This window comes from Monodelphis domestica, chromosome 8 (genome assembly GCF_027887165.1).
Source record: "Monodelphis domestica isolate mMonDom1 chromosome 8, mMonDom1.pri, whole genome shotgun sequence".
NCBI lineage: Eukaryota > Metazoa > Chordata > Mammalia > Didelphimorphia > Didelphidae > Monodelphis > Monodelphis domestica.
In genome coordinates this window covers 43,428,223-43,442,071 of record NC_077234.1, presented here as the reverse complement: position 1 = coordinate 43,442,071, position 13,849 = coordinate 43,428,223, and the positions used below count along the sequence as shown (strand labels likewise).

Below are 13,849 nucleotides of genomic sequence, written 5' to 3'. Positions count from 1 at the left end.
CACAATTTAAATTATACGGTATAGCCACATCATGTTACATAATATATGTATTTATATATATATATATGTGCATGCATATACAATGTTACATCATACAGGTGGCATTATGCACATCTACGTTTTATTGTACCTTGATATACGTTACATGTAGGGAGGGCGCTTTAGCTCCCTAGTGCGGAAGCTCTCCTCCTACACCTCTTCCCGAGGAAAGGAAAGAGCCGGAGTGGGACTCGGCGTGTCCCGGCTGAAGCCAATCCGCAGCAGACGCCGCGCCCCGCCCTCCCAGCCTCACGCCCGCGCTCCTTTTCACGACAGTTGGGCAGCGTCGCTTTGCGACAGCGGCTATTGGTTCGCTATTCTTGTGGTCACGGATCTCTTGTCTCTCATCGGCACCTAAATCGGCGGCTGCTAGCCGGGGGCTGAGCCGGGGACGACACGCGGCCTCTAGGCTGGGATGAGCTGCGGCCTCGCAGACTCAGGACAGCGCCGGCCGAGCCATGGTAAGCGGCCTCGGGGCCTATTTCGAACCCTCCGGGGCCGCGAGCGGGAGGAATCTTTCTTCCCTGCTGTGGGGGAGGGGCGGACGGAGGGAAAAAAAACTTGTTTGAGGTCACGTGGGTCCCGAAGGGGGTCGACATTCGAAGCCAGCCCCCCTGCCTTCTAGGGGAGCTCGACTCGAGTTTTACAGATGAGGAAACTGAGGCCCCCACAGGGGATCTAGACTGAGGCTTAGGCCGGCCTGAGTTCGAATATTGCTGCAGACCCTTATCGAGTGTTTGGCCTCAAGGCTTCTGTCTGAAAACTGGGGATGACAACAGCCAAGTCCTGATGACATTCGCTGCCCCATACCTCCTCACCTCCTCAGTTGTCCCATCTGTAAAATGGGCTTGGACCACTTTAGAGGAGTCAGACCACCCAAATCCGATTAAAATGTATTCGGGAAACGCTTGACAATAAACAAATGCCCTGGGGACCATTTTCGCCTCTGGAATCTGCAACTACCAGAACCAGGCTGTGAATGTGACAGGACCAGGTGCTGTGTCTGGAAGATGCCTTGTTGGAACCCCTGCTGTGAGGGATAGTATAGAGGTTTCATAGATGCACATTCACTCATTCCTCCTTGTTCTAGATCTGCCTCATGCGAGTACAGTATGTGCATACATCTTGGGGTGTGTGCATGTACATGCACGTAGGTGTCACACACTTATATTGTCACTACACATATGTGACTACAATGGCATGTGTGTTGTGTATGTGCATGCATGCATATTTGTATGTCTTGCCTGTGTGTGCACTGGGTGTGTATGCATTTAATCAGTTTGGGCTCCAAAGTAAGGAGGCCCTAATAGTTACAAGTGGGAAGGGAAGGAAGGATTCCTGTGCCCTGGGGGTCTTTGAGCCAAGGCTTGCTGACCACCCATCAGAATGTGGTCAGTGGAATTCTTCTGCCTTGACTTCATGGCCTCTCCAATTCCTTTCAGCTCTGGAATTCTCAGATTCTTCCTTAACTTAGACATTTCAATTCTTTCCCCTCTGCCTGCATCTTTTTTTTTTTTAATGGTCACAAGTTCAGAGTTCTCTCACTGTTGTAAGAGTAGGTGGGGCTTGTTTGCCTTTTGTGCTTTGGCCTTTCAGTTTAAAAGGATTTTCCAATGGTAAATACAAGTCCTCATTGAAAAAGCCCAGGTACAGGCTCAGAGATGGAAGGTTCTTGCTTGGAATCTAGACTCAGACACTTCCTAGCTGTGTGTGACCTTGGGCAAGTCACTTAATCCCAACTGCCTATCCCTTACTCTTTTTCTGCCTTGGAACCCATATATGGTATTAATTCTTAGATGGAAAGTAAGGGTTCAAAAATAAATAAAATCCCAGGGAGTGAACAAACTTTGAAGGATTAAAGGACCAAAGATTTAAAGTTGGGAAGGTCATTAAGGCAATTTTAGATATAGTTTACGGCAACATAAAGTTGGAAAGCATCATGTTTTTACCTTTTTTTGATTTTTAATTAATTTTACCAATGAAATTAAAACCAGAAATTGTAAAGAAGTGGGGAGGAAGGATGGAAGAAGTAACTCTCTTTTTTCCCCTTCTCTAGGCCAGCACAGTGGTAGCAGTTGGACTGACAATTGCTGCTGCAGGATTTGCAGGTTTGTAGATGATAGAAAAGCAGAAGGGACATGGGGAACCAGGGGCTTTGTTTTTATGTAAAGTTCTGTTCACTTTTTTGTTTGGTTTAAGGCCGATATGTTATACAAGCAATGAAGCATATGGAACCTCAAGTAAAACAAGCTATTCGAAGTCTGCCAAAAACTGTAAGATTTATTTTATGCCTTTGCTGCTTTTTCATTAAATGATAATTGTTGGGGTGGGTAAACAGGTCCTCGATAATTGTTTGACTCCTTTAGTTCACAACTCTAGCTTTGCTTCACCCGCACCAAGGAGGGCCTGGGTTCCCAGTGTAATCCCATGGCATCAGCTAGACCAGACAAGGTGATGTCAGTGCCACCTACATGTACAGTACCTGAGTGCTGTTGATCTAGAACTGGGGGGTCTTTGAACCTTGATGGGGGAAAAAATTTCCTCATCATTTCAACAGAATTTATTTCCTTTGAAATTAGGTGTATTTTATTTGATGCCTTTAAAAACATGATTTTGAGGTTTGAGTAGACTTCATCAGATTGCCAGATGAGTCCAGTACCACACAAAAAGTTAATAATCCCTGATCTAGAAGGATACCTGAAAGGTAGATAGACCCCAGCTGGAAGGATGCCATTGGATTTGAACCTCAGCAGCTTCTGTCATCTCTCTTTCCTTGCTTTCATCTCCAAAAAGTTTGGTAGCCCAGGCATAGGGAATTGTGATCAGAGGAGGTGGCCCAGAACTCTTGTGCTCCCAGCTGTGGGTTAAGTGGTCATTCTTTTACCTTTGATCTATCTCCACCCCTCATGTGATTTAGACTATGTAGGCCACATGCAAATAAAGGTCCCTGGTTCTGAACTCTTACATTCCTAAATGCTGTCCATTGTAACACCCATGGGTTACTGGCTTCAGAAAGGCAATTCTACCTGGGATATAGAGGTTCCTTTTCTTTCTAGAAATGGAAAACATCACTGTTCTTGTCTATACCGACTCTCTCAGGACAGTAATATATTACTATAAGCGTATTTTGCAAAGAACCTTTGGGATACAACTTAACTGTCTCTGGACTCAGTTTTCCTCATCTGTAAAACGAGGAAGTTGGACCAGATGGCCTCTGAGGTCCCTCTCAGGTCCATGTCTGTCTTCTGTTGTCCATTCTGATGGAATCCATGTACCTCCCTCAAGAACCAGACCCATGTACGAAGAGTCAGCTTATCTTAGAAGACATGTGCTCTAAGTTACCACCTCAAGAAAACATGGTACTTCCTTCTGTGAGATTCACCATCATCCCCCAAATCTGGCTTCCAGAATTACAAGGGACACTTTTAGAGAAAAGGTCTAGACATAATCCTCACCTGTATACTCCCCTCTGATGTTTCTGAAAAGTGACCCTCTATCCAGAGAATTCACTACTTCCTCAGGCCTTCATCAGTTCTCACCTCAACTCTTTTGACAAGAATCTTCTCATAAGAGTAAACCTATAACTTATAAAGGGGCCAAGAGTATTTTTACTTTTTCTCCCAGCCTTAGACTTCCCTGCTGTCCAAGAAACTCACCACTCAGCTGCCAAAGGGATCCTTTTTAAGCCCCTGTAGGAGAAGTGTTAGCAGCTCCTGTCACCTCCAGGAGAATACTTAGAGCCCTGCACTTTTTGGCTGCAGCTTCTCTGCATCCCAGCCTGTCAGAGCTCCTTGCTCTTCCATTTTATACACATCGTCTATCCTTCCTCTGGACTCCGAACTCTAACTGTACCTCTGCCACTTGACTCCCCACCAGCTCTCTTCACAACTCCAAGTACCACCCAATTCACAAAGCTCTTTCTGGGGCCATCAGGTGGAGCCATCCCAAAGTTACTGTTTACCTATCTCTGTGCACTGTATCTGCCAGCTGGGATGTAAGCTGCTTCCAGGCATCAACTGTTGTCTGTCATGTAAGCCCAAAAGACTACAGACACTTAATAAAGGTTGTTTGAGTTGGATTTCAACCTAAATGCAGGGCTTGACATTTTTCATACATAAATTTCTTAGATTTGCCTCAACATTCTAACCTATTAAAACCTCAGATCCCATTTCCATGTCACCAACCATCAGGAACTTCATATAGAAGTTGCTGACTTAAAATACCGACCAGAACCTTGGAACACATCATTAGAGGCTTTTCTAAACCAGGCTGACTAAAAGTCAATTCTAAATGGTCATTCAGACATTTCCAAACCTGCCTATCTAGCCTACATCTCAACTTCTTCCACAGTTATCATCAGAGATGTTGTCAGATGACTTATTGAGGCCTAGGTTTGCTCCATCCCCTTAGTAATATGGTGAGAAGAACAAAACAAGGTTAGTCTGGCCTTCTTACTTGTCTGTAATGAATCCAGTGGCTACATCTGCTGATGTGTTGACTATCATTGATTTCATGTTTCTCCTATTCTACCAGGGATAGATGGTCTCCTGTATTAGTACATAGAAGATTCAGAATCTACTTTAATTGTATTTTTTTAATGGAGGCATTTGCCTGTTCTTAGCCCTATGCTCTTTTCCTTAATTGCCAAAAGATCAGTGGTCAAGCAGCTACTCTTCATTATTTAACAGCCCTGGGATGTAATGTGTCCAGGCCAGTTGACTACAGAATCTCAGAAAGAATTTGTAAAGTGAGGTTTAGACTGATATACCAGAAGCCACCCAGTCCACCTGGTTCCTGCATTAGGCATGTCTGTGGTCACCTCTCAAGGGCTCCTGTTCCCCTCAGGATGAAGATATTCTTCTCAGTAATAACAAAAAAATCTACAATTTTCATTGTTTCGTTCTAGATCTGCTGCCTGGGCTAAGCAGAACAACCTAAGTAACTGCAACCAATGAGTCCATCTCCCACCCTCCCTAAGCCTCCTCATCAGGCCAAACATCCCAAGTCCTGACAGATGGTATTTTTGTTCCTTTACCACCTAAAGGTCATCTTGCTAGGGAAAGTGGGAGTTAAGGAGTATACCTTTCTGTTAAAATTGATGGATCAGCATGAAGCTACAGTTCTACCGCTTCCCGGTTCTTGTGTTTGTGGGGTTTGTTGGGCTCAGCACATTTGAGTCTTTAGCATTCCTGACACTCTTACAGGTCCCAGCAAATTTTGGATCCCTTGCCCTTCTGCTTCCATTTTTGGAACATTTTTTTAAAGTCTTATTTCACTGTGGAATCTTTTTCAGTCATATTCCTAATTCAATACATTCTCCTTTACTTCTTCCTAGGGATCCTTTATAATTGAGCAGCAGCATTTCTTGTCTTACTAACACTTAAAGAAATTCCACTTAAATTCATGTTTCTATGAAACAAAAATAAGGTGCTTAAATGAAATCTTTGCTAACTGTTCTTGATTCATTTGAAGACTTTCTACAAAGTTATTCTCCTCTCTTGATAGACCATTAATTTTTCTTACTAATGCCTTCCCCATTTCAGGCCTTCAGTGGCGGCTATTACAGAGGTGGTTTTGAACCCAAAATGACAAAACGAGAAGCAGCGTTAATACTAGGAATAAGGTAAGTTATATAATTGTCTCTCTTAAAAGTTGCTGTGGTGTGCCGGGTACATAAGTGAATGGAACTTCCTCCGTTAAGAAGGAGGTGATGTGAGAGTATGTCCCTCATGGTTGCTATAGCTTGTTTAGTGTGGGAAAGTCAAGTTCATCTCTCTATTAGGATGTGGTTGTCATCACCCTGACCTTTGTATCCATATGGTTCCTTCCCTTTATACATCTTTAAAATAGGTACCGCCCCTACCAAGGGGCAGAATGGGAGGGAGGATTTGTTTGGAAGTCAGTGAGCCCCATCTTATTTACATAGCTGCTTCCAGAGACTCAGAACAGAATGGGTTAAGGAAATTTAGGAGGCAACATAATTCAAACAAATTTCAGTGAACTCAGGATATTTGAGGCCTAGATTAGCCTTCTTTATTAACAGCTTTGCAATAAAATTTAGTGCAATCTTGGGATAGATGTTTTTAAAACCTAAAATAACTTTTTGGGGGTCGCGGGGGTCATTCTCCATAACTAACAATGTCGTAAATGATGAATGATGGGCTGAAAGTGTCAGACCCCAGCTTTGGAAATCATTATGGCATGGTAGAATGAATGCTGCATTTAGTGTCAGAGGACCTGGTCAAACCCCAGCTATCATTTAGAATCTGGTTCTTGGGCCAGTCTTTGTATATCACTGGAACTTGGTTTTCTCATCTGTAAGATGGGGGAGGTGGGGTAGGGAGGGAATCCTTCACATCTCTAAATCTTTGATCCTTTGGTCTATATCTTGATGGTTTCCATCTTAACATGTTTACATAGGGCCCCAGCCCTATGACAACTTAGTAATTCTGATGTGACTTTTCCTAAAAAGAGTGGAGCATAGTTAATAGACTTTTGAAATACAATTAGATTACATCTATGACAATCCTGTGGATTCGCTTATGTTATTCTTATAGCATAGAGAAGTTGACTGAGATGCAAAATTAAGCAATATCAATAACTAAATTTAGTCTAGAATAATGGGGTAGAACATTTTCATTTTGAACAAATCTTAATGTCAGTGGAACTATTTTAAGTATTTCCCATTCTTTGTCTTAATGAAAAATTTCCCCAAAGGCATTTAAAAAATCTTTATAAAATAGAAAAAGGCCCTTTTTTTCACATTAGTGAAGTGATCTTGGTCTTGGCAGATATCGGTTGATAACTAAGAACTATGCCTTTTTTAGAATTCATTTGCTTTAAATTGTTCTCCTTTGTGTTCACTAACCAATTACTTATTTAGGAAGTTTTCTACTATACAAACTTCCTTTCATTTCTAGCTATCGAAATACTAAACAATTTTTCTTATATAAATATTGTCAAAACATTCCACTTGTTTTTAACAGTAAAGTGACCTCACTTTTCTGACTAAGGAATTATTTATTTTTCATATTCAAAAGAATCCTTTTGTTGACTTTGAAATAAATTAATATCTTACTTGATTAACTTGAAGTTTCATTCATATTTTAATGAATCCTAGCAATGGAACTAACATAAGACTTCAAACTATTCAGTGACACACTGCAGACTCTCAGTATCTTAGTCATTTCTGTAAATACAGTATTTGGTGTGGCTTGTATTCATCCATTAATTTGTTAAGAGAGTGACCCAAATTTGGGCCAATATTTTTGCACAAAGTCAATGATTTTTCTTTATTAGCCCTACAGCCAATAGAGGGAAAATTAGGGATGCTCATCGACGAATCATGCTTTTAAACCACCCAGACAAGGGTAAGTAATCATTATACTCCTTACTGCTAATGGTTATCTTTAAACTAGGAAAATAGAACAGCAGAATTCATTCTCTAGTTGTGGTGGTTTTTCCAAGAGAAGAAACTTTGTGTTAGTTATATGTTTCCGGTAAAATGCCATGTGTTCAGTAATAATTTTGTTTTCAAAGTACTTAGGGAAAATGTCTGATCAGAATTCAAAATACCCCCAATTAAGCATTTCTTAAAAACTGGTAAATGACTATCAGTGAGAGACTTCATTAATGTTTTTAAAAAGTAATGTCAGTCAATTTACTACTTAGCTATCATTCAGCCTCACCATTAAGACATGAAAAAGGAGCCAGTGCCCTTTTTTTTAATTGGTCCCTTTGTACCTCCTTGGCCACATCCAACACTTTGTGCTGCCTGCTTGCCTGTCTCATGCTTTTTGAGTGCTCTCAGGTGGATGTAGGTAGATGTCCAGGGGCCTTACTTCTTCTCAAATCTCCTGGGTTGTTTGGTCATTTTTGTTTCAGGGAATAGTTTTATCCCTGGAATATCTACCTTCTTAGGTTGCAGCACTACAGAAATATATGCACAAAAATTCCTTCCTTCTCAGTCTTTTGGTTGTTCAGAATGATCCTTGGGGAAAACTAGACTTGTGAAAAATGAACTCCTTGAGGGTCCTAGGCATCACTTGATGCTCTGAGCTTTTAACATCAGGCAGCTGAGTTTTTAGTTGTTCCAATTCATCTGTGACAGAATTCGACCCACCACCCAGGACCCTTGACTATGAGCACTTGACTGTGGTATTTTACTGTACCCAAGGAAGCAGCTTGTTTGTGGACTAGTTATTGTGGATATTATTTTTAAATAGTTCCATATAATGTAAATGTGAATATAAATCTATACTAGAGGTGCTTACTGTCTCAGAGAAGGAAAGGAGAAAGAATTTGGAACTCAAAAGGAATGTTAAGAATTCTTTTTACATGTAATTGGAGAAAAATAAAATTGTATCTAAAAAAAGTTCCAATTTTGATGACCAGAAAATATTCCAATTGATGAAACACAGCTAAGAATATGCTAGTAGCATGCAAGGATTGCAAAGAGGCATCTCATCCCTGGGAGAGACTCTCAGAAGGATTCCTTACTTTGCTTTTTTGGCTGATCACTTTAGACACAGTACTAACCACTGGTTATCCAGTTTCCTAAAGCACAGCACATTCAGAACCCCAAAAGAATAAGCATTGACTTGTAAGAGATAGAGGATAATGTGAAAAGCAGACCCAAGCATTCAGAAAGTCAAGGAGTCTGAGACCTTTCTGTGTAGAGGCAAGCAGCTGCCCCACATCAATTGCTCATTACAGCAATCACATTTACGGCATCTAATAGTTGTTAATGTTTGTAATGATGACCAAGTCATTGAGAACACCTTTAAATTATGTTTCACAAATTGCATTTTTCACAACACATTCGTAATATTTTAGAAAGCTTTCCATCCAACTTGTTCAAGTATGTGTTCAAGTTTAAAGGGACAAAAGTTCTTTTATCTTGAACATTCACTTCTATGGAAAGTCTTAATTCTTTGCTAATGCCAGCTAAAAGGAATGTTATTTATAATTTTTGCAATAATTCTTTCATGTTGCCTATGTTATTCAGTAGCAAAAGAAAAAAAAATATGTTCTCTAGTAAAGTAGGGCATTTCTTCTCCCAACTTCCATTACTATTCCTTTTCTTTTTTCTTATAGGAGGATCTCCTTATATAGCAGCCAAAATCAATGAAGCTAAAGATTTGTTAGAAAGTCAATCTAAGAAATAAGATTAGCACACTGATCATTTTTAATTATTTATATATATATATGAGCATATATATATATATCAATATCATTTACTTTATGTATAGGAGTCCTAATGCTTTATAATAAATAACTTCATAAAAGTTTTATAATAAATAACTTCTTTACTGGTTGCTGTAGTTGGTATTATTTTTTCTTTTTATTAATTTTGATGCTATTTTGTAATTATTAGATTACAAGTGTTATTGTCTTACAAATTATGAATATATATGTTTCCTAATGGGAATTGATTAAAACCTGAAACATGATTCCTTAGTTAGCATACCGATATTTAGAATCCAATGGAAACAAGCTATTACTCCTATAAGCTAACAAATTAGTATGCTCTTTTCTGTAGTATTTTTATATCATATTGACTCCACAAGATTCAAATAATTTTACAGTTTTATAAAATAGATAGTGCTCATAGATGAAAAAAAAACATTTAACAAATTATATGAGAAAGGTATCCATAGAGATTCTGTCTTACTGTAGCATTTTTTAAATTAAGTACACTGCCATAACTTCATAAACTTTTGTTCTTTGGAATTTTTAAAGGCATTTCTGTAATATGCTTTTATCTTTTTTTAATAAGTCTTATTTTTATATATATCTGTTTAGTCATACAAAGTTTATTTGTGTGTAAATTCACAAAATTTCCAGTGATCCATAAGAGCTTGAACAGTAGGGAGGAGAAAACAAAAAAACAAAATTCAGGCCTTTGGAGCCATAAAACCTGACAATATTTCCTACTGGGACTTGTGAATTCAAATGCTTCTGATCTCATCATTATAAAGATTCCCTCCAGTGATCAAGACCCCAATGTGTCCGTGGCTGCCCATCCTGTGCAGCTCTGACATGTAAACAGATATTGCTAATGTGTGAAAAGCACCCGCAAACCATAAGATGCTCCACCAATGCCGATTATTGTATCTGTTTACTATGAGCTTTCTGCTTCCTGTGCGAGGTGTCAGCAAAACAAGGCCTCGACAAGCTGTTTCAATCCGGTAGTATTCTAGCCTCCAGAAACCTTTCCAGTGCCTTTCATGCAATTGGACATGGACTTGGGCAAATCCATTCTAGTTTCAATAGCAACATGTTTTCTGGGATATTGAGTATAAGATGTTCAGGAGCTTAAATACGTGAGTTATCTTTGACTTTTTAACATTTAAGCTTGATTGGGAGAAGAGTTTATTAAAGCAAATTGTATAATATGAAAAGGAACGATACTTGTAGAAAATCCAGGAGGTAGCTAGGTGTCTTAGTGGATTGAGAGCCAGGTCCAGAAATGGGAAGCCCTGGATTCAGATGTGGCTTCAGATACTTCCCAGCTGTGTGACCCTTGGCAAGTCATTTAGCTCATATTTCCTAGCCCTTATTGCTCTTCTGTGTTAGAATTAATACACAACATTAATTCTAAGATGGAAGATAAAGGTTTCAAAAATCCAGAAAAAGCTATTCTTGTTTGCCCATTTGGAATTATGGCTATGTCTGATCTGAGAACTCATAATACTTTAAATGATGACAGTTTAGGAATCTGAGGAAACCTGTAGGCTTTCTGCCTTGCTTTTTTATGTTCATTTTGTACTCTGAATTAGTTTGGAGAGATACAAAGTAGTATTATCCTAAAAGCATCCTTTATGTTGGAGGAAACCAAAAAGTTGCCTTTGTTTCTACCTTTTCTTCAGGTCTAGAGTGACAATGACTGATCTTGTTTCTGTGAACAAGCAACTGGATATCAAGTGAAAATACCAAAACTGGAATTTTAAGATTTGCAGAGCAGCTAAGTAGCACAGTAGATAGAGCACCACACCTGGAACTGAGAGGAATTAGATTCCAATCTGGCCAGAGATATTTCCTAGCTATATGATCCTGGGCAAGTCACTTAACCCCAATGGCCTAGCCCTTTCTGCTCTTCTGTCTTAAAATTGATACTAAGACAGAATGTAAGGATTTAAAAAAAGATCAAGAAAGGCCAAAAGCAAAATTTAGAAAATACATAATAAATCCAAATTAAGGACTGTCTCCAGATCTTTCATTTTGCAGTTCATGCAGGCATGCCTGCTTCTTAACAGAAGCAGAATCAAGCTTAAGATAAAGTAGATAAAGGTCAAGGATTTCTTTAGTACATGCTAAAGTCTCTTCTAAACCTTTAACTTCTGCAAGCAACCTTTATCTTCTGAGACTAGAAAGCCTGAGTCTATCCACTGAGTGTGGGCCCAGGACTTAGGGCCCATGGTAGAGTAGTAAAACTGGGAGAAGTCCTTAATTCCAGTCCCAACACCACAGTACCACCTGAGTGATCTTGGGCAAATAACTCTATTTTCCTCATTGTAAAAGATTGGGATTGGACTAGATAAACGCTTAAGGTCCATTCCATTTATCAAAGATGGGGGGGGGGGGGGGCATGCCCAAGCCAGAAACAGAGAGGTAAATCATCTGCCATTTAATAGGTCTGTTGCCCAAAACAGTTTCTGACATTAGTGAATCAGCAAAGTCATCGAGTGTCTACCTTCACATGTTGCCATCAGAGACTTAAAGAAATACAGTGATGCAGTTACTCAGCAAATCCTTCTGAGGACGGGGGAAATAAGGGGAAGAGGGTGGTGACCTCAGCCATTCAGAAGGTTCCTGGAAGTAGGTGAAAAGCAAGGAGAAGAGCTTCTCCAAAACCTACTGTCTAGTGTCCAATAGAAAATGGACATTACCGGGGATCCAAACTTCATTGTCTGACTTTTACTGACAGCAGATTCTAGCTGCCGCTAGCAAACCAACAAGTGAATACTCAGCTAGGAACCGAAGGGACAACTGTCTGGGGGCCCTCCGTGGTGACCTGCCCCCTCGGTAACCACTGAAGCCATTTGAAGCTGTCTTACAACACAATAGAAACTGGTTGATTCTCACCCTGACCACAGGTTATTAAGAAAAAGTTACACTCTGGGAAGTATCTACTGACATCTCTAGAGAAAGCCTACCCTGTTGCAGTGTCTTGTTGTGGCCTGGAGATGCCCCGGAGCTCATAAAAACTGTCAGCAGCCATAAGCTCTGACAAGAACTATAAATGAACAAGCACTTAATAACGGCCTACTATAAGCTGGATACAGGGACGAAAATGGAAGTGCCCTTGTTGAGGTTGCATGGGGGGGAGGGGGGTAGATGGATGGATGGATAGGAAGAATATGATTAAAAATATGTAAGATGAAATGTGGAAAAGGCACCAGCAAAGGGGTGATCAACAAAGCCTAATGTAGAAAGTGCTGGTGTTTGAACTGAGCTCTGAAAGACACTAAAGCAGCCAAGGCTTTGGAGAGGCAGTGTATTGTGGACAAGAGGGTACAGTGGCCCAGAGATGCATTGGGGAACAACAAGAAAGGGCTGGCATGCATGAAGCCAAGTCGTGTATAGAAATGGAAAAGTAGGTTGGGACTGGTTGTAAAGGGCTTTAGACCAAACAGGATGAGTAGGGGAGTGACATAGTCAGACTTTGCTTTAGTACTTTAGACCACTTAACAGCTATGTGGAGAACTAGTTTGCCTGCTATTGGCAAGACCCCATTCGAGAATTGCCAAGACTTTGCACTAGGGTGGTGGCCATTTGAGTGGAGAGAAGGGGCAGATGACAGAGATACGGAGGCAGAATAGACGGAGCTAGAAGCCTAGAGGTAGAGCGTATCTCTGTTTTATAGAGGTACCAGTTCAGCTAAGTTGGAAGCGCCAGTTCAAAATGAATTTGGCCACCAAGGGATGGATTTTTCAGCCATCACAAATAATGATCAGAGCCTAAGTAAAACATCCCAAGTTTGTGATCTCCACTGGTTGAGAACTTTTTAAAGGGTAAATAAACCTTTTGTACTGTTGACACTACAAAAAAGCAAAGCTTAAATTATTTGAAAGAAAAGGAATCTCTGCCCCAAATACTCAAAATTAAGAGCTGACCTGTGGTTGATGTGCACTTTTAAACAGCATGAAACATGATATATTTCACTAGCCACAGTAACAAAATTTTTCTCTAGTTTGTCTGAACATGTAATCTTAACATTGCCCTTTCTGGTTCTGAAAGAAATGGTGTTCGGATGAAATTGTCTGCTACACATTATTAATAAAATTTCAAGGTAAAATCCAGAAGGTGCATGAGGATATAGAAAGGATGGAGCATTTTTTAAGGGGAGGAGGAGGAGGCAGGTGATAAAGGAATGAGATGTGGCAAAAAAGAGAATCTATAAATTCAGGGTAAGCAAAACAAAACAAAAAAAAAACCTAATGGATGCTATAGGAGGTTCTTGGTTGCCCAAAGAATCCTAGGCTGAGGGTAACCTTGGATACCAGGAACTTCAGATAACCTGAGCCCAGTTGTCCCTGCCTCTTGTTGCCAGGGCTACAGAATCCAGGCTGGCTGGGGAGTGCTGTGCACCTGCCTAGGGTCGGTTACCCTAGCAACAGGACATAGGAAACCAGGACTGGAGGCTCACATTATCCATTAGTCCTAACCCGGGGCTTGAGCCCTAGTGTGTGAAGGGCTATTGGGAACATGTTAACAATTTGGCCCCTTCTGCCCCCATAGCCATCACTCTAGATTCAATGATAAGGAACCCAAATGTATCTGGTGGCCATGGCATCTGCCTTAAAAC

General features: G+C 40.4%; 1 protein-coding gene across 2 annotated transcripts; it reads left to right on the top strand.

The window, feature by feature from the left end:
• Window positions 1–240: 240 nt before the first annotated feature.
• DNAJC19 (DnaJ heat shock protein family (Hsp40) member C19) lies at window positions 241–13,092 on the top strand. 2 transcript variants are annotated; one of them, XM_007501984.3, is made up of 6 exons: window positions 241–500; window positions 2,096–2,147; window positions 2,239–2,312; window positions 5,583–5,662; window positions 7,339–7,409; window positions 9,136–9,355. In XM_007501984.3, the coding sequence occupies exons 1-6, from the start codon at window positions 498–500 to the stop codon at window positions 9,204–9,206; spliced, it is 351 nt and encodes a 116-aa protein (XP_007502046.1). In that variant the 5' UTR covers window positions 241–497; the 3' UTR covers window positions 9,207–9,355. The 2 variants fall into 2 exon arrangements, with proteins under 2 accessions (XP_007502046.1, XP_007502048.1); XM_007501986.3 differs by lacking the exon at window positions 9,136–9,355 and adding an exon at window positions 10,911–13,092 and having other exon boundaries at window positions 305–500.
• Window positions 13,093–13,849: the final 757 nt, after the last annotated feature.